General features: G+C 36.9%; 2 protein-coding genes across 2 annotated transcripts; one reads left to right on the top strand and one right to left on the bottom strand.

The window, feature by feature from the left end:
- Positions 1 to 14,739: 14,739 nt before the first annotated feature.
- On the bottom strand, positions 14,740 to 15,054 carry LOC142628956 (uncharacterized). The gene has a single exon (XM_075802978.1). The coding sequence runs from the start codon at positions 15,052 to 15,054 to the stop codon at positions 14,740 to 14,742; it is 315 nt and encodes a 104-aa protein (XP_075659093.1).
- Positions 15,055 to 23,364: 8,310 nt separating this feature from the next.
- LOC142628955 (uncharacterized) lies at positions 23,365 to 23,811 on the top strand. Its single transcript, XM_075802977.1, has one exon. It carries the CDS (start codon positions 23,365 to 23,367, stop codon positions 23,809 to 23,811), a length of 447 nt encoding a protein of 148 aa, XP_075659092.1.
- Positions 23,812 to 25,132: the final 1,321 nt, after the last annotated feature.

Below are 25,132 nucleotides of genomic sequence, written 5' to 3'. Positions count from 1 at the left end.
GCAACAACTTTATCTTAGATATTTCATAGCCCTTCTTCTTCTCTTGTACATCCACCGTACCTGCCCTTACTTATAGGATCTCCTAGAATATTGCCTTTGGACGTCGGACAGCCCTCTCCCATCTCGGTTTTACCTAGCCAAGGATATACTTTTCATCGGACCACCTTTTTGGACAACCTTGATCAGACCTCGTCTCTTTATCTATCAGCACTGCCTCTTGGGCTAATATTCCCACATCCTCGGACCATTCAGTGTCCTCAGATTAGGCCTCTAGCCCAACACATATTCCTGGGCCCATTGACCCTACATTTAGGATTTAGAACACTAAATACCAAAAAAAAAACTATTGTACAAGACATTTTAAATGCTATATTAAAGTAGCAAAAGTAAGTTTTGGTTTCTGAAAATAATTTTTTTTGCAACAGTTAATTCTCTTATGAAATAATATTATTTTTTGTTTTTGTTGGTAAATGATTGCATCTTAATGTATTAAGAAACAATACTTTTATGTATTGATCTTGGTTGATAGTTTGTTAGTATCACTAAGAAACAATTTGGATTTTTTTTCTTCTTATACTTCAACCCCCCTAACTTGAAATCCTAGGCCCATCCTTGATCATGTGGATCTCATTGTAAATTTAATTTGTGTGGATCTACCTTGAATGTAAGAAGAGGGAATACTAGTACACCATGTCATCGTGCTCCAAAAACTTATAATAATTACTTTCAAATCATAGAGGGAAAAAATTGCTAAGAAAAGGAATCTAAGTAATTATAAATTTTAAAAAAATTAATATGACATTTAGCTATATAAAATATCTTCTTAATCCCATCAAAGAATAAAATAAAATACAAATGATATTGAGTCATATGCCTGTCAATGTTTCAATAACTTATCTCTTTTATGCCCGTGCAATCACTAAGATCATGTGTGTGCATCTTTGATAATATTTATTTCACTAAATTTTATTTTATATTTTTTAAAATTTAGATTATTTGTTACTTGGACTCTAATTTTGTCAATTTTGTATTGTTTATTTATAGATACGATAGAATTTTAATTTATGATGTCTACTCCGTGATGATTGTTTTTTGTTATCAAGTCAAGATATCAATTAGCTTATGGTGTAAGTAGAATTTAAACTCTAAATCTCTTATTCGATGACAAAAGACTTTGCTAATTAAGTTCACTATAACTCATATCTTTTTAAATTGTAATTATTGTCAGCTTAACATTTACACTCATGCTGGAAATGCCACTCCACAAGTATAAGTGGTGGGTAGAATTTAAATTCTAAATCTCTTATTTGATGACAAAAGACTTTGCTAATTAAGTTCACTATAACTCATATCTTTTTAAAATGTAATTAATGTCAGCTTAACATTTACGCTCACATTGGAAATGTCACTCCACAAGTATAAGTGTTTGTGGAATGTAGAGCTAAGGACCAAAGTTCAAGTCTCCAAGAGAAAACTTCACACACATATATACTTAGATTAAGGTAGAGTAGAATTCTATCTTATACAAAAAAAAAAAAAGTAATATTGTAACTATCAAATTAAATATGCTCTCTCTCTCTCTCTCTCTCTCTCTCTCTCTCTCTCTCGAACTTACACTAACCAAAAACATAAAGAAAATTTGACTAGGGAGATTGAAGCAATTAACCAAGGACACGTGTGTTGCTCCATCACCTTCTTTGTGGCATTGGTTAGTGGTTACATTGTCAAGACAACGGTCATGAATGTGTGATACAATTTGTGCTCCGAGGGTGAGGTTATGCTAGGTTTGGACTTTTGGGAGAAATAAGGGGTGATCATATGTCAAGAACCCACGAGTTTGGTGTTTATCTATCAACTGACTTGATCACATTAGCTTTGGAATCCTTTAATCTGCTATCGATTATGGGTATCTGGGTTGTCGGCCAATCCACCAAGGGAGATTTGGTAGTTGGATCATTCCCGCTAGTCATCTTCTCGATCGCAGCGTTATGGTGATATAGTGGCAAAGATCATGTCAGGTGGCAACGAAAATCGGTATATATAAAATGCGCACACAAATTTGGTATGACATTTTTTTTTTTTTTTTGATGAGTGAAAATTCGTTATTAACAAAGAAGAGCCAAAAATGCAACTAGAGGTGTGCAGCCAACTAGCTAAAACCAACCCGACTCAACCCAACCCGCTAGGTTGAGTTGGTTTTTAGGCCTTGGTGGATTAGGTTGAGTTACAAAAAAAAAAAAAAATGATAGCGGGTCAAGTTGGGTTTGAGTCATAAAATTTTAAACCTACCAAACCCAACCCGACCTACCCATATATATATATATGATATTATATAATTAATAAAATTTTTAAAATAACCAGTTCTTCCTATCCTTTATGAAAGCCAATTAATTCACACAAACTCTAGTAAATTAATATTGTTGTTTAGTCATTAGTGTTGTTTGCCTTTAAGGAGTTACATTGATACTAATCTTTGAGTTTTTTTAATATATTTATATTTATATTTTTTTCTACTCAATTTAATAATAATAATAATAATAATAATAAAAATTTGTCTAACCCATGGGTTCAACTCGACCCAACCCAACCCGTGTGGGTTGGGTTGGACTTATGTGATGGGTTGGGTTGAATTTTTTTGACCCGTCATGGTGAGTTGGGTCAAAAAATTCCCTCAACCCAACCTAACCCGATCCATGCACAGTTGCACACCCTTAAATGCAACTAGCTGCCTGTTTCATCCCACACAACAGCACGGGGGACAGCAGCTAGGGGTGTCAATTCAGGTTAGCGTGTCGAGGTATGGTTATTCGACTAAATGACTCAACCTTAACCCGACCCATTTAATAATCGTGTCATAATTCTTCAACTCTAACCCGACCTATTAATAAGGCGGGTTGACCTGACCCAACCCATTTGACACGCTTAATAAACAAGTCATGTTGGGTTGACACGAATATAACACAACCTATTTCAACCTACATAACATTAAATATAACATCCATCTAGAAATAATTTTTTTTTAATCCAAAAGTAGTGCATACACTTCAAGTATTCAACCCACATTCAAAATAATATAATTCAACAAAGATATAACATTCATTTAGAAATAAATTCTTTACACTTCAAAAGAAGTGCATACACTTCAGAGAGAGAGAGAGTAATAACCAGTTTGAGAGTTGACACTTTGAGTTTGAGAATTGGGCATGAGAAGAGTAGTACGGCTGAATTAAAAGAAGAAGAAGATATTTATAAGAAAGTTTAGAGATCTAGGGTTTGTAGGGTTTAGAGATCTAGGGTTTGTAAATTTTCAATTTCCAATTATATCCCTTGAAAATTTTTGTAATTACTCACTTTTCTTTTTAAATTTAAAATACGTGTTGGATATAAAAGGTATTTAACAAATCTAAAATAAAATGAATATTTATTTGTTATACCAGTTAAACGGGTTGTGTTAAGTGAGTTATTTTGGGTTGACACAAATAAATTGGCGTGTCAAACGTGTTTTTTGCGGGTTACATGGGTTGACCTACTTATGACACATTTTTTATCGTGTCGCTTTTGGGTCGACCCATTTATGACCCAAACCCATTAAGGCCCAACCCTAACTCCAAAAAACCCGTGTCAGGTTCGTGTCGTGTTCACGGGTTGGGTCGAACATTGACACCCTTAACAGCAGTCTATTAGAATGTACTGAAAATTTAAAAACAATTTACATCAAATTATAGTTCAATAACATAAAAAATTGAGATCCAATTAGAATTTAATTAGAATTTTTTTATATTAAACTTTCACTTTAATATATTATATATTATTTGTAAATAGTTGACATGACAAGGATGTAAATAAAAACTTTTACACGGGTTCTTATTGAATTTAATTTCTTCAATGTAATTTAATCGAATGTAACAATTTAAAAAATAAGAAGTAAGCTACATTTTTTGTTCTTATCATATATATTATATTTTAATTTGATTTCTAACTTTTTAATTGTGTCAATTTGATCTTTAACTTTTCAGTATCATGTCAATTTAGTTCCTACCGTTATCTTTTGGATGAAAATTGATAATGTGTCTAATGGCCAAAATAAAAAATTAAATTCCGTTTATATAACAATTGACTATAATTTTATTTTGGCCATTTGTTATGTCAGTCATTTTCATTTAATATATAATGACAAAAACTAAATTGACACGACACTAAAAGGTTAGAGGACCAAATTGACACGACACTAAAATTAGTGGTCAAATTGAAACATAGTGTTAGGGGTAAAGATCAAATATGTAGTTTACTCCAAAAATAATTTAAAAACCATCTATTTAATTAATCAATTTATACTTCATTAATCACAACTATTAAAAAATAATCAAAATTTAAAATGATAAAAAATTTATCCGCATGATAAATTGTGATTCATAGGAAAAAAAAAAGAAAAAAAGGATAGCTTATTTTTTTTCCCCCTATCACTTAAACGAGTGGTAACCAAAATTGCCGCAACCCTTAAAACAGAGCCTTTTTTTTTACAAGTGGCTTTGATCAAGTGGGATGATTCATCAAATGTTTCTTTCCTCTTTGGATAAAGACACAACGTTCAACTTTACCATCACTCGCATTGTCCATACCGTCACATACATATATTCCAAAGCAGATTTTTATAGCGAACCATGCATTTTCTGACAGTAGGGACTTGCAGAACCAAAACAGAGAATCTCAATGCCTGGCACCAATAATAGTGCTTGTCAATTGTCATGTCCAAGATAAAATCTGGTTTGAGCAATCGCCCACAGAAATCCAAAAGTCTAAGAAAAACCCATATTATCATTTCATGGTAATGAACAAGAGAAGTGTCAATTATACTTTTAACTTTCACGTCTGATTTTGAGTTTGATTTTGACAAGTGATTCCGTGGCACTTTTATGGTCATCATGCGCCACAAATAAATATTTGTGGCTTGATTAATTAAACAATCAAGTTCAATGTGATCCACCGGTTGTTGTAGCTAGTGGAAGCCACACTTTTAATAAATTGTCCTAAACTACAATATCTCATTTCTAGAATTAACGATGATTCTTAAAATAAATAAATAAATAAAACGATGATTCTCCGCAACCTGGGACGTTGATCTTATACGTGACCTCAGCTATCATGGATGCATTCTGCCGTTTATTCTAAAAAAAAAAAACTATCATGGATGCATCCCTAGCTAATACATTTGGATGTGGTGGTGGAACATGACCCTTTATTATTACTAAAAATAATACTAACAAGGAAAAGCTAACCATATTTATTGGTTTAAGAAATATTTTATGGAAAAAAGTAATTAATTATTTTGATGATTTTTTATAAAAATCATGTCAAAAATTTTCTAAAATGTTTATCAACAATTGCTCTAATAACATTCATTAACATGACCCATAATAATAATAAGAAAGTTAAAGGATGTCTTGAGGGTATTTATTAGAAAAAAAATTTAGAAATTTTTTTTGAGAAAATAAAAAAATAAATGACTTTTTATAGCTTTTTATATTTCTAATAAAAAAAGTTATTAAAAATTTCATAAAATTGTTTATTAACAAATGTCCTAAGAGCCAAGCTGTGAATAATAAAAAAAAAAAGTAAAATTTACACAGTTTTGCCTAAAATAACCCACATCAATCTTTGTATAATTGTATAATTTTACAAGTTTACTATATTAACTGTGTAAATTTACACCGACCATATTCATTTTGTATTTAATTGTTTATTCTTTTTTTTACGTATATTGAGGAAAGAATGAATGATAGTTGTTGTGTGTAAAGAACGAAAAATAATTTAAAAAATCAAGAAAAATTGATATTTTAATAAAAGATTATGTAAAATAAATAATTTGATGTGAGATATTTTAAAAAGTGAATATATAAAATAATAAAAAAATAAATTCTTATACTAATACAAGCATACAAGAATATTCGCTCTTCGAAACCCTTTTAGTTTTTCGTGTCCCTTTAAATTTTAAACTAGCTTCATCACACGCACAAAGCGCGTGCAATGTGATTTTTTTTATTAGTAGTACTATTTTGTAGAAAAAGAACTGTATTTTTTTATTTTATATATATAATTTTTATTTTAAAAATCTAATTTATAAATGGATAAAATAATTTGAAAATTAACAGAAAAGTAGAATTTTTAGGCAATATTTTAGTGAGAGTTAAAATTACATTTTTATCAGATTGCCCTTTAATTTTATCTCTACTTAAACATAAGGGTATAGGGGCATTTTTTAACTAAAATATGAGAAATCTAAACATAAAAACCCCTTAAATAATAGTATAAATAAATAAAAAAATTTACGTAAATTTGTGTGAATATAAGTAACGGCATCCTAACAATAATACTCTAATTATTAGAGTATTACTATTATTATTATTATTATTTTGAAAAGTATTATTATTATTATCTTTTTGGGTAAGCGAAGCTGTGGAAGTGGAACAAGACCTCAAACAATGTTCCAAGTTCCAACTGGTGTTACAATTATAATATGTGACATGGCATGGTGATGGCAGGTACGTAATTTCAGCATAGACTTGGGGTAATTTGTAGGAAGATGGTCGTTGGGGGTTGGTTGACAACTAGGCTGGCTTGGGTCAATTGCATGGACTGTGGAATCGGGTCGAAGTTGACGGTGGATGAGCCCACTTGATTGGGTGGGGCCCACGGGAGAATGGACGGTCCGATTGTTTTGACTGGCCGTTATTGAGACGGTATGGCTGAGCAGCTTTTGGATATTCATAAATCCATTTCGTGGAAAGAGACGTGTGCTTGCTTGGGAAGAGTGTAGAAGAATTAATCGCACTCAATTCTCTTAAAATCGATTCGATTAGCAATTCTAGGTGAATGTGATATGTTTGATGGGTCTAGTTTTAAATTTTAATGTCTATCTTCTCGGACAAAAAGGTTTTTGTCCAGGAGAATTTCTACATGATTGTTAGCCGTTGTTTTATAAATATATTATATAAATATTATCAAATTAAAAAAAATATAATATTTCTAAACTCAAATGAATATATAAAAATTATTTATTTTGCTATAAAGATGTACAAAATATTTTAATGAAGAATTTAGCACCTCTCATCAAAGTTATGCTTGAAAATGATCTTTCATTGAATAAAATCATCAATTATCATCTCCTTAATCTTTAATAAAATGGTTAAAAAATTAATCTAGAGAAAATCATATAATTTTACGTTAATTAATAATCCCTCTAATGTATGGTTTTCACTTCCTATATTTAACTATTCCTTTAAGCACAATAAAAAAATTATCTTTAGTTTTAACCAACCAAAATAGACAATTGAAAATTTAAGCAAAAAAAATATATATTTTTAATACTATGTATAGCATACGTATTTATTAAAATCATTATACATAACTTGAGAAGATTCTACTGTAAAAAGAAAATTTTAGAAAAATATATATCTTCTCTCTGCAACAAACCCAAATTATCTTTTATGAATAAATTACTATTGGAACAACTTATTTGGCACCAAAGTTCAACGCAAAAGAAAACAAATAAAATTTGAAAAAGAAAATGATATATGATGATGATGATGATGATGATGAGAGAAAATTATATCCAATTTAGAAGAAAAAAAAATTATGATGATGATGAAGAGAAGTAAAGGGTGAAGTTTAAAGATTAAAAAGAAGAAGAACAAAAGAAAAAGAAAAAGAGTTCAGTGTTGCATAGTCCATGTTTTCACACTTGCACACATAGGTTAGACAAAAGTTAAAAAGTAAGAAACCTAAGTGACATTTAGGCGAGATTTGAACTATTTAAATGTAAAGTCCATACTTTGGGAGGGACCTAATATATTTTGGAGGGGCCAACTATTAAGTCTTAAGACCCCAACTAATGTTTCAGGCCAGATTATAGAAATATTTTGAACTTTTGGGGGGGCCATGGCCCCCCTACCCAACAACGTGCCTCCGCCCCTGTTTTTGTCCACAAATCCCTTTGACATCAAGCAATTTGTGATAAGGTTCATGGTCTAGTTCTTCTAGTGTCTATTTACTCAGACAAAAGGTTTTCGTCTACGGTTCCCTTGATTAAGGTTGTCAAAATCGAGATCCTACATAAGATCATAGGAGGTAGGTGGGATCATTGATCGTAAAATCCTACATTATTTGAGAAAAAAAACAAAAAATACACATTGGTATATTAAATAATTACATAAATTATACATTCATCGATATAATTATCATACATCACTATATTTATTTGTAAGTATCATTTAAAAAGGCCAAAAACCTCAAAACGTGGCACTCAATTGGAATATTTTTTATTTGGATCCAACTGACACTCTCTACATTAGAGTGGGAAATCTTGATCTATTGAGATTTTATTTTTTATTTAAGTCCAACTGAGCCTTCTGTCAAGTTAAAGAAAATTACAAGAAACAAATGTTGTTTGGGATCGTCAGAATCGTACGATCCTACTGATACTGAATGATCGCAAAGATCATTGAAAGATTTGAATCGTTTTGGATAGGTGAGATCGTAAAATCGTAGGATCATAAGATCCAGATCGAAATTTTGACAATTATACCCTTTACAACGAAGAGCAAAGTTTGGAATCAATAATACTCTAAGCATTTGGACCTGATGATATAGAACTTGTTTGGTAAGAGATTCTAATAGCGTTGTTTGTATTTTTAAAAATACGTGTGAGTGAAAAAGTATGAAAAAGTGTGAAAATACGTTTAATATTGTTTAAACACTGAAAACTACTGTTTAAATAACGATAACAAGGCCCGTAGTGTTATGAGTTTACCTTTAACCAAGTGTCATCGTTTTGATGAATCTAGTATGCTAAAGTACTAGACCCAAGACAATTAAATGATCATTAAGATAGGCTCAAGTCACTAAGAAAGAAGAAGATAAAAATAAATAAAAACTCCTATTGCCTTCACTTTTTTTGATAGTTTTACTTTGTTTTTGCACTGCAAGATTATTTATTCCTCCCAAAAAAAAAAAACTACAACATTAAAAAATGGAAAATTATATTAAAAAAATATATAAATTTGAGATTACATTCTAACTTTTATTATCAATTAAAATCCTAAATTTATGAAATCATTTTAATTTGAATTCGATGTCCATCTCGATTATTTACTTTCGTTATTCTAAGTAATAATAGAGTAAAGAAAGACAAAAAAATCATTAATTAAACCATGTGTTTTACTTGGAACGAGGAAAAAAAACTTCTTTTAAAATGGAAAAATAATTTCCCAAAAAATCTAACTTAGCTAAGTGAAACACAAAATTTTATTAATTTATTATTTTCTTTACTATCTAGAATAATAGAAATGAATGGTGAAGATAAACATAAATCTCAAACAGTCAAATTGAAACAGTTTTATAACTTTATGATTTTTATGACAAAATTATAAATTTGTAAAATAATTTGAAATGTGGTGTGAACCCTGGACTTTTATATAAAGTTATTCCTTAAAAATATCATTTCTTTGTTTCTTATAAGCCACATAGTCAAAGGTGAAAGCTATAGCAAGATTTGATAAGCTTTCAACAATGACAATTTTAATATCTGTATTTTTATAGATAAATTTAAATAGCTGAGTTATATATAAATCAAATATAAAACCTATTTAATAATATGATATTTCTTTTTTATTTCTTAAGGGGAGGTTTTTGCAGTTCAATCTCATCGAGGTGGATTTGTATGTTTACAAATTGTGTATAATTTGATTAAAAAGAAAGAAGAAAGACTATTTAAATACTGGTCAGTGTGGTAAACCTATAAAAATATTTAAAATTAAAAAATAAATTCCTGCCAAAGCAGTTGCACGCGAAGTGGTAGACAATAATTTCTTACCTACTGGCATTACTTATGCAACACATCACTTATCTTTCATACAATACATACACCCTCATATAGGTACCTGTCTTTCTTTTCTTTTTTTGATGTACCATGTACCTGTCTTTCAAGGTCTTAGTCTCACCGGCTAATATATAATTGTCCTTTATATTTATTTATTTATAAACAAATAATTGTCCATTAGAGATTGGAAATCTTTGAGGTAAAATAGTAACCATATTCACACTTAGGTTGTTTCCGAACAAATAATTCTACAATTTACTCGCATGATTGGTGGCCTGATGGAAACCTACTCAGGCTTCCATGCATATTACATGGGTTCAAGTATGCCCATTAGCACTTTGTGAGTATCCTATTCATTTGTGCCTTGAGACAAGTTAAGTGCTGTTATAGTAACACTCAGACAGTGTAGCCACACGGGTTGCCCCCAACTCATTTTTTGTTTACCAAAAAAAAAAAAGAAAAAAAAAAGTTCAATAATTTTCTAGTGACTACCAATATCTTTCAAATTCCCATTAGAGGCTTACCTTGAGTAATTAATTAATCGTTAATAATCAAGAATATCAACACCCCCAACCACTTTATTTAATCTATTTTTTTTTATTCAAAAAAAAATTCGAATACCTTGTAAGTTCAGAGTTAAAAATACATGAAATACCAATAAGCGTTCAATCTTTTTATTAGAGAAGTTATACTTATCTTGCCAAACACTGGCGACACGTATCATCTACTCATTAACAACTCTGATGCATATCTTCTAATGAGTAACAACTTAGATGCCATCGATTTTTGCCTTGTGCGTTGGGATCATCTACCACCATTTTTAGTTTTTATATGAACTTTGTGTTGTCGACTTGCCGTAGTGCATTGAGCATTGACAAACGTACTTCTCCAAATATATATATATATATATATTGAGCATTGACAAACGTACTTCTCCAAATATATATATATATATATATATATATATATATATATATAAATTCCCTTTTTTTTTACTCGGTTCAAAAGTCTGATTCTGATGACTAAATTAATCTATATCCATTGCACTTGGTCCTACCCAATTAGTGGACAAATGCATAATTGAGATCTATACGGTTGAAGATCCAGCTTACTTTGTCAATGCTTTAAGTACTTTATCCTTCTTTTCCGGTTTTCCCTAAGAACAACTTCTTCAAATTTCACCCTTTTTTTTTCTCTAACAAGGGCCAATTTTTTTACTCACAATGACCATAAAAATTGTGCTGGTTTTCCAATTTAATGTTGGGTATAAAAATGCGATGAAGTTTTTTTTTTGGGTCTAATTTTGTTTTCAACAAGGACTCAAGCTCTTTCCTTCAATTTGTATTGAAGTCTCACTTCATTTGTGATGTACTCATATACCAGCTTTTATCCAATGCATTGGGTACTATGTACCTGCGATTTTTTTTTTCTTTGGTTTGGAATAAAATCCAGCTTACCAAAAGAGAATCATAGAAAAACGACAAAACGAATTTGTTATTCGCTAAAAAAATAAAAAATAAAAAAAAACTGAGAGAAAGTTGAAGATTATCCATTAATTTCATTCAAGGATAGAGATTGAAAATACCATGCTACAAAGAGTCATCATTTACCACCTAAAGTAATTCAAAAATATAATGTTCCTATTGTCAAAGAGGGTTTGAAAGTTGAAACTTTGAATTATTCCAAACATTTCACTATAACAAACAATTATAATTTCGTGATCATGCATCTGTAATTGCTTCAAAAGGATATGGAAATCCGTACAGTCCATTCGATAAGATTCATAGATCGATAGAGGCATAGAGCCCCGTATCATATATTGTCATTTATACGTATTTATGAAAAGATAAAATAATAAGTAAAAAAATGAATTGCTTTCACTTTCTTCACGTCGTTTTTCCAGAAGATAATGCTGAAGTATGTGTATTTTGCTTGGAAATCGCCTACCAGGCGAATATGTAATTCAGTTATTAGGAACTGTTTAAATTAATCCTCGTTCAAATACTTATACTGACAAACCATGTTCGAAGAGTAGAGTCTACTGGGGCGGTAACTACTACAATCAGCCTATCAGTTCCAACTTACAAGTCTATAGATTCAGTGTTGAAAAGTTCAAGGACCCAAAAATTCTGATCTAGGCGTCATGATAGAGAGAACATAAAAATTATGCTAGCTCGAGCCTTAAATTAGAGGGATCTCACGTAGGACTAGTCTTCTAGAGTTGGTCAAAATATGCACATATATGGGATTAGGTGTGAGTTTGGATTGGACTAAAATTGCCCACAGATTCAGTTCCAACTTACAAGTCTATACATTCAGTGTTGAAAAGTTCAAGGACCCAAAAATTCTGATCTAGGCGTCATGATAGAGAGAACATAAAAATTATGCTAGCTCGAGCCTTAAATTAGAGGGATCTCACGTAGGACTAGTCTTCTAGAGTTGGTCAAATTATGCACATATATGGGATTAGGTGTGAGTTTGGATTGGACTAAAATTGCCCACGTCTGCGTTTGACGTTTCAAACGGTGAGACCCACAGTTACTGTTTACATTTTAAAATGAAGACCCACGGTAGTGTTTTAAAATTGGGACTCATGGCTACTGTTCACATTTTAAAATTATTTTGCTACAGTATTTTCAGTTTTCAACAAAATAAGTGGTATTCAAACAGACCTTAGAACACAAAACTAGGCAAAGTGCCCTCTCTGAGAAACAGGACCAAAGGATCCATCCAGCTAGATCCGACCATGATCTGGTGAACTTGGACCTTCTCCTTCCTCTCCTTGGTGGGCTTATGCAGATCCTCAACAAGTATAACCCGAGGTATGTCTTGTCCAGAGGAGTTTATCAAAGTTGCCGGAGAATCAGCATGTGTGTTTCTACTCCTCGGAATTTGTTGTATAGTGAAAAACTCAAAACTTGATTGCAAACGCCGAGCTTGATTCAAATACCCTTGCATTCTCAAATCTCTAGCTTCCAATTCTCCCTTCACTTGCCTTACAACCAACCTTGAGTCCTAGACACTTCTACAACCTTTCCTCCCATCTTCTAAACCATAGCAATCCTTATCAATAAAACCTCATACTCGACCTCATAATTCGTGGCCGAGAAGCCTAACCTTATAGATTTCTTTATGGTGATCTTGTCTGGGGACACCATAACTAGCCCCACTCCAGATCCCCTTTGGTTGGCTGCCCCATTAACATACAACTTCCAAGATGAAAGCCCTTATAGAGAAATGACACAAACTTGCTTCTCTTCCGAGCTATGCTCCTCGTCCACTATCCCCACCAGAGACTCAGTGAATTTTGCCACCAAATCTACAAGAACTTGCCATTTAATAGAGGTCTAAGGCATATACTTAATATCAAATGCCCCCAAGATCGTTCCCCACTTGGCAATTCTCCCTGTATAATCGGCCTTACGGAGCAACGACTACAATTGGAGTTGAGTTAAAACTACCACTGTGTGAGCCTGAAAATAGCGAGGGACTGGACTTCTGCCTTGTGCAATGACTTGCTCACATAATAGACTGGCCTATGTATTCCATTCTCTACCCTTGTCAACACCAAACTAACTACTGCATGGGAAGCCACAACAATGTAGGCAAACAAGACATCTTCCTCCTTAGGTCGGGACATAATGGCTGGCTTAGATAAGTAATTATTTAATTGTTGAAAGGCTCGGGCACATTCTTCATTCCACTCAAACCCTTTCCACTTGTGCAAAAGCTGGAAGACAGGCCTACACTTGTCTGCAGACTGAGAGATAAATTTGTTCAAGGCTGCAATCATTCCTGTCAACTTCTAGACCTCTTTGGGATTCTGAGAAGGTTGTAAAGTGTTGATTGCCTTAATCATATCAGGGTTAACCTCAATTCCTCGGTGGGTGACCATGTAACCCCAAAACTTGCCTGATCCGATGCCAAATGAGCACTTAGAAGCATTAAGACATAACTTATGTTTTCTCAACACCTCAAAAATGCTTTCAAGGTCGTTCACATGCTTAGCCTCTACCTTGCTTTTAACCACCATGTCATCTATGTGGACTTCAATATTCTTACCAAGCTGGGGTTCAAACATTCTAGTCATCATCCTCTAATATGTATACTCGGCGTTCTTCAACCCAAATGACATCACCCTGTAATGATAATTCCTAGAGGGCGTTACAAAAGCGGTCTTCTCCTGATCAGCCAAGGCCAAAGGTATCTAATAATACTCCTGAAAGGCATCCAGAAAGCTCATCTGAGGATGTCCAACCGTCGTGTCCACCAACTGGTTTATCCAAGGTATGGGGAAAGGGTCCTTGGGGCAAGTTTTGTTCAAATCTATAAAGTCCACACATACTCGCCATTTCCAATTCTTCTTCTTTACTACCACGGTATTGGGCAAACATTCTGGGTAAAAACCTCTTTTATTGCCTCTACGCATTTAAGCTTCACCACTTCTTCCCTGACAGCATCAGATGTTCTTTAGAAGAGTGTCGAGGTGGCTGTTTCTTAAGGACGACAGAAGGATTCACATTCAGATGATGACAAATGAAATTTGGATCCACCCCAAGAACTTCTTAAACACTTCACACAAACACATCTACATTCCTCCTGAGGAAAGAAACCAACTCTTCCTTCTCCCGAGGAGGCAACTAAACTCCCACCTAAAAGTACATTTCTTCATCATCATCAATGGTGATTTTCTCCAACTCTTCGCACCTTGTCCCCCTTTGCCATAACATTTGAGGAAATCACTATCTCCTTTGGTTGCTACAAGTTTGTTTTATGGTGGACGAGGATTCTCCTTCAGATTGATATCTAATTGCCGCAACTAAACACTATTTGGCCACAACTTGACTTCCAACCAACCCCTCGACCTAGTCCCCAGAGGAATACTTCACCTTCAAGTGTAGGGTGGAAGAGACAACCCCCATGGCAAGGAGCCAAGGCCTTGCCATGATAGCAGTATAGGGAGAATATGCATCCACCACAATGAAATCTACCTCCACAACTTCTGACCCTGCTTGAACGGGTAATCTAATTTGGCCTCTTGGGATAACTGTCTTCCCATCAAACCCCACCAGAGGGGAATCATAGCTGGTTAGATTCTCGAGCTTTAATTTAAGACCCTTGTACAAGTTAAGATACATGATCTCTGCACCACTGCTTTGATCCACCAAAACTCTTTTCATATCATACCCTCCTATCCGGAGGGTGACCACCAGGGTATCGTCATGTGGTTGAAGGGTTCCAACTTTATCCTCGACAAAAAGTTTAGAGCTGGTCAGACCTCCATTTTTCCCCTCTTAGAATTTGGGATCAAACCTTCACCTTATAACCTTACTATGGACAAAACCCTTGATGGAAATGAGCCAGTCTATCTCGGGGCAACAAGGATAACACTAATAGTACCCAAGGGTGGCCTTGAAAAGGAATCCCTCTGGTGCACCGACCTAACTTGGCCTCTCTGCCCACTGGGCTGGTACAGGAACTATTTCAACGTCCCAATTTTTACCAGCTGTTCCAAGTGGTCACGCAAAGTCCTATAGTTCTCTATAGTGTGCCATCGGTCTTGATGGTATTGGCAATGAAGACTTTGATTTCATTTCATGGGGTCTCCTCCCTTCTTATTTGGTCACTTAAAGTATGGCTCATTCTTTATCTTCTTCAGGATTTGATGTACAGGCTCTCTAAACACCGTGTTGACCATCTGGGTGGTAGTAGGCCCAATACGTCCAGCGAAATCTCTCTTGGGCTGATTGTTGTTATACCTCTCCGATCTAAAATCTCTTCGGTCTTGAGGAACTACCTTCACCTTCCCCTTGTTACTGATCCTTCTTAACCCGTTTATACTCATCAATTCGATCCACAAGCTGACGTATACTTCGGGCAGGCTTCCTCGTCAAAGACTTCCTCAAATCATGCTCAGCAGGTAGGCCGACCTTAAATGTCCTTATTGCTACATCATCAAAATTTTCCTCTATCTCGTTAAACATCTCCCAGTATCTATCAGAGTATGTCTTCAAAGTTTCCCCCTCTCGCATAGTCATAGAGGAGTCTAGGGGACGAAGCACCTACTGTAAGTGACAAACAGGGCTCCAAAGGCTCTAGTAAGCTCTTGAAAAGAGCCAATTGATCCTTTCTCCAAACCATCAAACCACCTCATCGCCACTGGTCCCAAACTAGAGGGGAGTACCATACACATCAAGGCCTCATTCTAGGAATGCATGGCCATTCTCTGGTTAAAGTGATTAACATGCTCCACTAAATCTATCCTTCCATTATACATGGTAAATGTTGGTTAGGTAAACCGTCGAGGAAGTTTTCCCTTCTGAATCCTCCGGGAAAACGGTTATTTTGAAATTTGGCGCAAGACCCAGCTCATAGCATCATTTCCCAAGCCCTTGTAGGCATGGCTTCTACTCCTTTGCCTATGATGATGATCTTCATCACAAGAGAGACTCATAAGGGGGCATCTTGATTTGGGTCGATAACTATCATCGTCATCAGACTAAGACCCCGAGCTGGAGGGAGTCCCTCTCCTTTGTTTACGGTGCAACTTCCTTCTTAAATGTTCAATCTCCAGCTACATGTGTCTAGTATCTTCTCCATAAGATACATGGCTCCCACTCTTGGAATGACTCTTACTGGTATGAGTCATGTGCACACTAATTTCACGGTCTCTCCTTCACTCAAGATTAACAAAATGATTTTGATGTTGGGATCATACAGATTCTTCCCGGTTTGGTCCTGAGCCTACCATGGTTGAACAAGCTCAAGAAAATTCAAACTTCCCACAGACAGCACCAATTGTAAGGACACGATTCGCGTCATAGCCCAAATGGTATAGAAAATGGCCCAAAGATCCCAAAACAATGAATGTGTTAGAGAGTGGGCCTCATATTAAACGTTCAATGAGTTAGATGATGGGCTAGTTAATGTCAGAACAAGCAAGACATATAGTTTAGATAAAGAAGGATGCTCCTCTGTCAAGTTCGAGGAAGGTCTGTTCTTATATATATGTTTTGCTTGGACTTATACAAATGTTCAAGTTCTTTCTTACACAGTACTGTTTATTCTCGTTCAATCTTAGATGCCCCCTTCTGTCATAGGGTTCTTCCCTTTTATACGTCATTCTCTTCTTTTATCCCAGCCTTTCACGCGTAGATCATATTACTAATCTTCTTGATACTTGTCCTATCAACACCTTCTTGAAATCTCTGTGGGTAGCTGTAAGGCTGGAAACTACTGTTCAGGTATCATTTTCACATTAATGCGGCCAAGAGGTTATATATAGAGTATTCAATACGGTGGTAGCAGCTTTATGCCCAGATCTTTCTCATCTCTACGGTGACTTTCCCCTTACTGAAGCTTATCCTCCTAAGCATGGTTGCCCACTGCCTAGGGCTTCTTGGATGGTTTGACTTCAAGCCTCTAACCTACTGTCTCCTCCTCAGACAACATCAATCGTTTACTGTGACCTGACCTCTTCTTTGGTTTAACAACCTACCTGTCTTCATCAATATTTGTCTATCCTCGGACTATCTGATGTCCTCAGGCAAGGCCCACGACCCACTATTCTTATATGAGCCTTTTACCATTACATAAATAATTAGTCAATTTTTTTTTTAAAAAAGTAAAACTAATTAGTCACATATTAAATTTCTTACCTAAATTTCATACTATTTATGATCATTTTTTTTTCTAATTTTTAATAAGATAGAACATGTGGTGATCTTTGTTGTGTGGTGATTTTTATTGATCGAGTATATATATGTGATTGGTTTATTAAAAGTTTTTTTTATTTATTTATAATTCACTAATATTAGATTCTTAGTATTTTGTACTCATTAACTCACATGACACAAAATTTAAAATACCTAAGTAGACACATGCTACAAACTTAAGTGGATAATTATGGTGTGGTCCTCACATAAATTTAGACACATGACGCAAAATTAGATTGTAATTTCAAATTCTAAATGTAACCTTCTCTAAGTTTTGCCTTGTTGGGAAATTTAGACCCCGATTAATAGAATTAACAAGTTTTTAAACCCAAGTTGTTAATTAGATTTGTTATGTATAAAACTTGTTAAAATAAACAAATATCAATATCATATCAATATCATGCACAGTAGAAAATTAAATAAGACAAGATAGGATGACCTAGGAAAACCAATTAAACAAACTAGTTTCACAAAAACGTGGGAGGAAACCTTCCCAAAAATCAATTCACTATAATAAAGAAAACTTTTAGATCTAGTACAAAACCTTTGTCCCTAGTTTCTACAATCTCCGTAGATGAACTTACAACAGAAACCTTCTACCGCTTTAGAACCTCTGAACTCTTCAATATATGAATGTCACCCTTTGATGCACGAATCCCAGTACGTGACTAAATCCTTTGCACGAATCCCAGTACGTGACTAAATCCTTTGCACGAATCCCAGTATGTGACTAACTCCTTTGCACGAATCCTAGTACGTGACTTAGTCGCCAAATTGAGGAAGAAGAATGTTGGTTGCAAAGTTCTTCACTTCATCAACAATGAAGATTAAGAAGCACTTGGTTACAAAATCCTAAGGCGCAAAGACGCAATAGCTTCTTTTAGAGAGAATAAGGCATTGGTCACCTTTTGCATGTGTTCTCCTTGTATTTTCTAATGTGACGGCCTTTAAAATAAGCCTTATATATGACTAGGGTTGCTAGAAAAGAAACCCTACACAAATACATAAGCATGGGCCGAAAATCAAATGTAGAAATCTAAATTTTGTAATTCTCGATAGATAGTATCTGTCGAGTAGCTGTCGAGCCTCGATAGATAGTTATCTGTTGAGAGCTATTGAGCTTTAATGAATCAGCACTTTTGCACTTGTTTCTTGGACAGATTTGCATGGTTTCAATACTAGACTTGAACTTTTATTTTTGAAGTATTAAACACATCCTAGATCTACCCAAATACAAATAAAGTGTGTTTTGTCAAAAGATTAGTCAATTTTAAATGACATATGTTCCTAACATGAATCACATATGTCCTAACATGCCTATTAATATATCTATATGATGCACAAAAATCACCAGTGAGTTGATCGTCCACACATATGTCAAAGGGTGCACTGTGCACCTGAAGAACAAAAAAAAAAAAAAAAGAACCAATCAAAAGGTACCGGTGGGGTACTGGCCAAAGACCCTTCGAAGGTTAAGTTAGAAGAGAGCTCCAACAATATTAAAGAGTATGAGCTTCATAGAAATTGTGCGCACCTTGATTTGTGAGGTCTTTGGGATTTTTATAGTAGCGTAGAGCTGACCTTCGTTTCTTAGCGGGGAAGGTCTTTCCTTGCAGGGAAGATCCTCATTAATACACATATTTTGTGGGATCTTTTCCTTATAGAGATTCTTTTGATTAAGGTCAATTGTGGGGTACAAGATATTTCCTTGTATAGACATTCGTGAGGATTAAGTTTAGCCTATGCTGAATCTGTCGGCCTCTTCGTACCCATCAGTCTCTTGCTTCTTTTGAGGGTATCTGTCGTCTTAAGTGGATGCTCGTTAGGTGCCGTGGGGTCGTCAGCCTTCATGGTGTCATCGCTTTGATCCCCGTCCGCTAATGGGAAGCAGACGGGTAGAGAGGAATTGTCTCCTTCCTTGTGTGTTGTGCCTTGAATCTTATTAGCGAGAACACCCTTATGAGCCAAGTCCTACCAGAAGAGGCACAAACCTTGACGGGTCAGTAGCGGAGAATTTTATCCTGATGGGTCAAAGTGCTCGAAGGAATTTGTTGGATGAAAATACCCTTATTAGTGTACAAGTTGGTTTGTTGATTGGACGAGTATAGTGGATCGTCTACCAAAAGTGTCTCATCGATTTAGACGAGTTAGTGTCAATGAGTAGGGTACTTGACGACCCCTTGATATGTAACAATCGTCAAGGAGGAGTGTGTCGGGAGGTGTCAAGAAAGGTACCTGACGACCGCTAGGTCCTTATGACCCCTTGGTACTTGATGACCCATTGATATATGATGACTGTTAAGGCGAAGCGTGCCGCGTGGTGTTAAGGAAGGTATATGATGACCGTTGGGTACCTGATGACTTCTTAGTATCTAATGATTAATTGATAAGTGACGACTGTCAGGGCAGAGCGTGCCGCGTGGTGTTAAGGAAGGTACATGATGATCGTTGGGTACCTGACGATTTCTTAGTATCTAATGATCTATTGATAAGTGACGACTGTCAGGGCAGAGCGTGCCGCGTGGTGTTAAGGAAGGTACATGATGACCGTTGGGTACCTGACGATTTTTTAGTATCTAATGATCTATTGATAAGTGACGGTCGTCAGGGCAGAGCGTGCCACGTGGTATTAAGGAAGGTGCATGATGACCATTGGGTACCTGACAACTTCTTGGTATCTAATGATCTATTGATAAGTGATGACCGTCAGGGCAGAGCATGCCGCGTGGTGTTAAGGAAGGTACATGATGACCATTGGGTACCTGACGACTTCTTGGTATTTAACGATCTGTTGATAAGTGACGACTGTCAGGGCAGAGTGTGTCATGCGGTGTTAGGGAAGGCAGTTGATGATCGCTGGGTCCCTAACGACCCATTGATACATGATGATCGTCAGGGAGGAAGGTGTTATGCGGTGTTAGGGAAGGTACCTGGCGACTGTTGGGAACCTGACAACCTCTTGATAAGTGAAGATTGTCAAGGCAAAGCGTGTCGCACGGTGTCAGGGAAGGTACCTGACGACCCCTAGGTCCCTGACGACCCCTAGGTCCCTAACGACCCCTAGGTACCTGACGACCCCTTGGTACTTGACGACCCATTGATACATGACGATCGTCAAGGTGGATGGTGTCACGCGGTGTTAGGAAAGGTACTTGACGACCGCTAGGTCCCTGACGACCCCTTAGTACTTGTCAACCCATTGATACATGACAATCATCAGGGCGGAAGGTGTTGTGCGGTGTTAGGGAAGGTACCTGATGACCTTTTGATAAGTGACGACCGTTAGGGCGGAGCATGTTGCACGGTGTCAAGGAAGGTGCTTGACGACCCCTTGGTACCTATCAACCCATTAATACATGACGACCGTCAGGGCGGAAGGTTTCGCGCAGTGTTAGGGAAGGTACTTGACGACCCATTGATATATGGCGACCGTCAGGGTGGAAGGCATCGCGGAGTCAGGGAGGTACTTGATGACCTCTTGATAAGTGACGATCGTCAGGGTGGAGCGTGTCGCGTGATGTGAAGGAAGGTACCTGATGACCCTTAGGTACCTGATGACCCATTGATACATGACGATCGTCAAGGCAGAACGTGTTGCGTGGTGTCAAGGAGGGTACTTGACAACCTCTTGGTCCCTGACGACCCATTGATACATGATAACTGTCAGGGCGGAAGGTGTCATGCAATGTTAGGGAAGGTACTTGATGACCTCTTAATACTTGATGACCCATTGATACGTGACAACCGTTAGGGCGGAGCGCGTCACACAGTGTCACGCTTCCTTTATGACCGACGATACTTTTGGTAAGCTCATGATGCTTTTTGTGACCGAAGACTTTAAGGTGTTGGAAAATTTTTTGTAACTTGTGAAAATATTCCCGAGAGAGATTTCACTTAAACCCAACAAAAAAAAACACACTTCTATTTGTAGTTTTATTTTATTTGACATTGTTTATAAGCTTGTTCAAAGGTTATTGCGAATAGGATGAGGGGTGTACTACCTCTTATTATTTTAGAATCACAGAGCGCCTATCAATCTGAAAAGGCAATCTCGGATAATATCCTTGTAGCTTTTAAGACCCTACATCATATGAAAAATCAGAAGTAAAAAAAGAGAGGTTTTATGACTCTCAAACTTGATATGAGCAAGGCGTATGATAGGGTTGAATGGCGATTTTTGGATTTAACTACGAGGAAGATGGGTTTTTCAAATTGATGGGTGGATTTGATCATGGCTTATGTGGGGATTGCTTCCTATCAAGTTTTGGTAAATGGTGTGCCAAAAGGGAATATTCAGCCAACAAGGGGGATTAGGCAGGGTGATCCGCTTTCCCCATATCTATTTTTGATATGTTCAGAAGCTCTAAATCAGCAACTACAATATGCAACCAGATCTGAGATGATTAGAGGATTCTCCTTGGAGGAACTTCACTTATCAATAGATCATTAGATACTAAGAAGTCATCAGGTACCCAACGGTTATCATGTACCTTCCTTAACACCACACGGCATGCTCTGCCCTGACGGTCATCACTTATCAATAGATCATTAGATACCAAGAAGTTGTCAGGTACCCAATGATCATCATGTACCTTCCTTAATACCACGCAGCACGCTTCGCCTTGACAGTCGTCACATATCAATGGGTCATCAAGTACCAAGGGGTCATAAGGACCTAGCGGTCGTCAGGTACCTTTCTTGACACCTCCCGACACACTCCTCCTTGGGGCAAAAGGAGAATGAACTTCATCCAAAACTGCTTGGATGCACGCTTTGGTGGAATTCTTGGGAGTAAATGAGGTTAGGGAGTATGAGAAGTATTTAGGATTACGAGCTGTGGTGGGTCGAAATAAGAAAGAGAGTCTCAATTACATTAGAGAGAGGGTGTGGAATAAGCTACAAGGGTGGAAAGAGAGACTTTTATCTCAAGCGGGTAAGGAAGTCTTGCTTAAGGCGGTAGTTCAAACAATCCCCACTTTTGCAATGAGTTGTTTCAAGCTTCCAAAGGGACTCATTCAAGATGTTGAGAGATTGATTAGAAAATTTTGGTGGGGGCAGTGGGGAGATCAATGTAAAATTCACTGGAAGGATTGGGAGACATTGTGTAACCCAAAGACTTTGGGTGGAATGGGATTTAAGGATTTGGAGGAGTTTAATGAGGCGATGTTGGTGAAACAAGTATGGAGGTTGCTAACAGACCACACATCCTAAATGTAGAACCGGGTCTTACTCTGTCAGATTGGGTTATCAATTAGTGTGTGAAGTCGAGGCAATAGGTGCACCATCAGGGTTTACGGAGGAGGGTGTTAAGAGATTTTGGAAGCGTATTTGGCGTCTCAAAGTGCCAAATAAGGTAAAATTCTTCCTATGGAGAGCTTACTCTAGTGCACTTCCTACTAAGGTGGGACTACACAAAAGGAAGATTGTGGATGATAAACTCTGTGACCAGTGCTTGGTGGAAATTGAGGATGAAGTTCGTGCAATCTGGAGTTGTGACTAGCAGTTTGGGAAGCCCCATTTGCAGCAGCTTGGATGAAAAACTAGAGGATGAATTCCATGTGTGTTCTGGTCAGTTTCATAGCTGAAGAGACTAGAGAACTAGAAAAATTTGCAATGATAGCATGGGCAATATGGCAACACCGTAACAAGCTGAGATTGAAGGAAGATAACACCCCGATCCTCAAGGTCTATAAATTCGCCTTGTCACTCCTCACTGAGTTCCAGTAGAAGAAGCCAAGTCCAACAGGTTAGCACCAATCAAGACCAACCCACTGGATGCCTCCTCCACCTAATTTAGTAAAGATAAATTTCGATGGTGCAGTTTTTAGCAATTCAAATGAGGCAGGGGTGGGAGTTGTGGTTCGAAATGAAAGGGGGGAGGTGAGAGTTGCTTTATCAGAGAAAATAGTGATGCCTTCATCGGTGGAAGTACTTGAGATGCTGGCTGCCAGGAGAGTTGCCATCTTCACCAAGGAGTTGGGTTTCAAGAATGTATGCTTTGAAGGTGATGCAGAGGGGGTGGTGAGAAGTATCAGAGAGGAAATTAGCTCTAATGCCTTTGTGGGACACCTATTAAAAGACTTTAAGTCTATAGTTGATTTGTTTCAAACCTATTCTATCTCTCATGTAAGGCGGCAAGGTAATAGTGTAGCCCATGCTTTAGCTAGGGAGGCTAGAATGTCTTTTCCTTTACGTATTTGGTTGGAGGATTGTGGGGAGTAAAAAGACCCTGATGGGAATATGGGCCGTTGGGCCATGCTAAGGAAGGCCGACCTGCTCTTGGGTTTAGGACTTGTCAGTACTACGGGTCGACCCATACGCCGAGGATCCAAGGATCCAGCCGAGGATCCGAGGATCCAGCCGAGGGTGATTTTATCTTCGGACGGACACCGGAGAACCCGGGACTTCATGATAAAGGTTAGGGAATGACACGGTCAAGACCGATGGTTAAAGGGGGGAAGCCCTTGAATGTCCCAAAAGCACCGATGTTAGAGAGATACCAAAGATAAAGGCTGTCACCTCCACATTAAAGACCCTGCACCTACCACCCTGGCCGCATTAATGGGGAAGTGACACCTGAACAGTGGAAGGGAAACTTCTGGTTACTATTCAAAGGTACTGAGAAAAGAAATATCTAGGCTAAGGGGGAGTTTGGGGCAACACGTGTACAAAGCATCAAAAAGAAGAGTATTTAAGGAGCAACCTAGAACAGAAATAGGGGATCCCTTCTTTGTAATCTAAAAAGAAAGAGAAAGAATATAAGAACAGTTCTCGGCTTACGTCCGAGCAGGTTGATTTACAGTATTCCTTATCGTTTCCAAGTGTTTACCATCTTTGGCTTGTCATTTAATCCTCAAACACTTCTAACCTGGGTTTCAAGCCCACGCTCTACAAATCATATTGTTTAAGGCTCATTGGGCCTGAGCCCGTAACTGTTCTTGGGGCCAGGTACAATTGTGCACTTACAATTGGCGCCGTCTATGGGAAATCTAGTCTAGAAGAGGCTGGGATACTATGGCAGGCTTAGGTGCTCACCATGCAGAGTCACAGGGATCACAGCCGGAAGATCATTTCGAACGTCTTGAACATCGAAGGGATCGTGAGGGGAGTGTCCATACAGAATACCCAGGTGTTAGCCATATTCATGAGGGGGGTAGCACCACCCATGATGAGGGTTCTAAATCCATGCAGAAGGAAATCAACCGTCTAAAGAGAAAGCTACGCCGCGCCAAGCGTAGGTTTTCACCATCCTCATCTAATTCTTCCTCACAGGAGGATAGGGGAGCTGGCTACAGCTCAAGGTCGCGCTCTCCCACCAGTGCAACATCTTCCGGTGAGGAGGATGACCAGCCAACTCGCAAACATAAGAAGCCTCATTCTAGGGGCTTAGGTAACGATGCTATGAGTAGGGCGTTGCACCAGCTCTCCAAATCTCCATTTGCACGGAGGATTGAGAAAGGAAGGCTTCCCAGAAGGTTTGCCCAGCCCACTTTCACCATCTATAATGGTCGGACTGATCCGGTGGAGCATGTGAGTCACTTTA

The sequence above is a fragment of the Castanea sativa genome, chromosome 3, assembly GCF_040712315.1.
Source record: "Castanea sativa cultivar Marrone di Chiusa Pesio chromosome 3, ASM4071231v1".
NCBI classification, from domain to species: Eukaryota; Viridiplantae; Streptophyta; class Magnoliopsida; order Fagales; family Fagaceae; genus Castanea; species Castanea sativa.
The sequence above is the reverse complement of the archived record's forward strand: the minus strand, read 5'-3'. Positions and strand labels throughout refer to the sequence as shown.

Bases quoted from the DNA above. Each gene is read 5' to 3' on its own strand.
- LOC142628955 (XM_075802977.1), top strand. From the start codon at position 23,365: ATGCCTCCTCCACCTAATTTAGTAAAGATAAATTTCGATGGTGCAGTT.
- LOC142628956 (XM_075802978.1), bottom strand. From the start codon at position 15,054: ATGAAAAGAGTTTTGGTGGATCAAAGCAGTGGTGCAGAGATCATGTAT.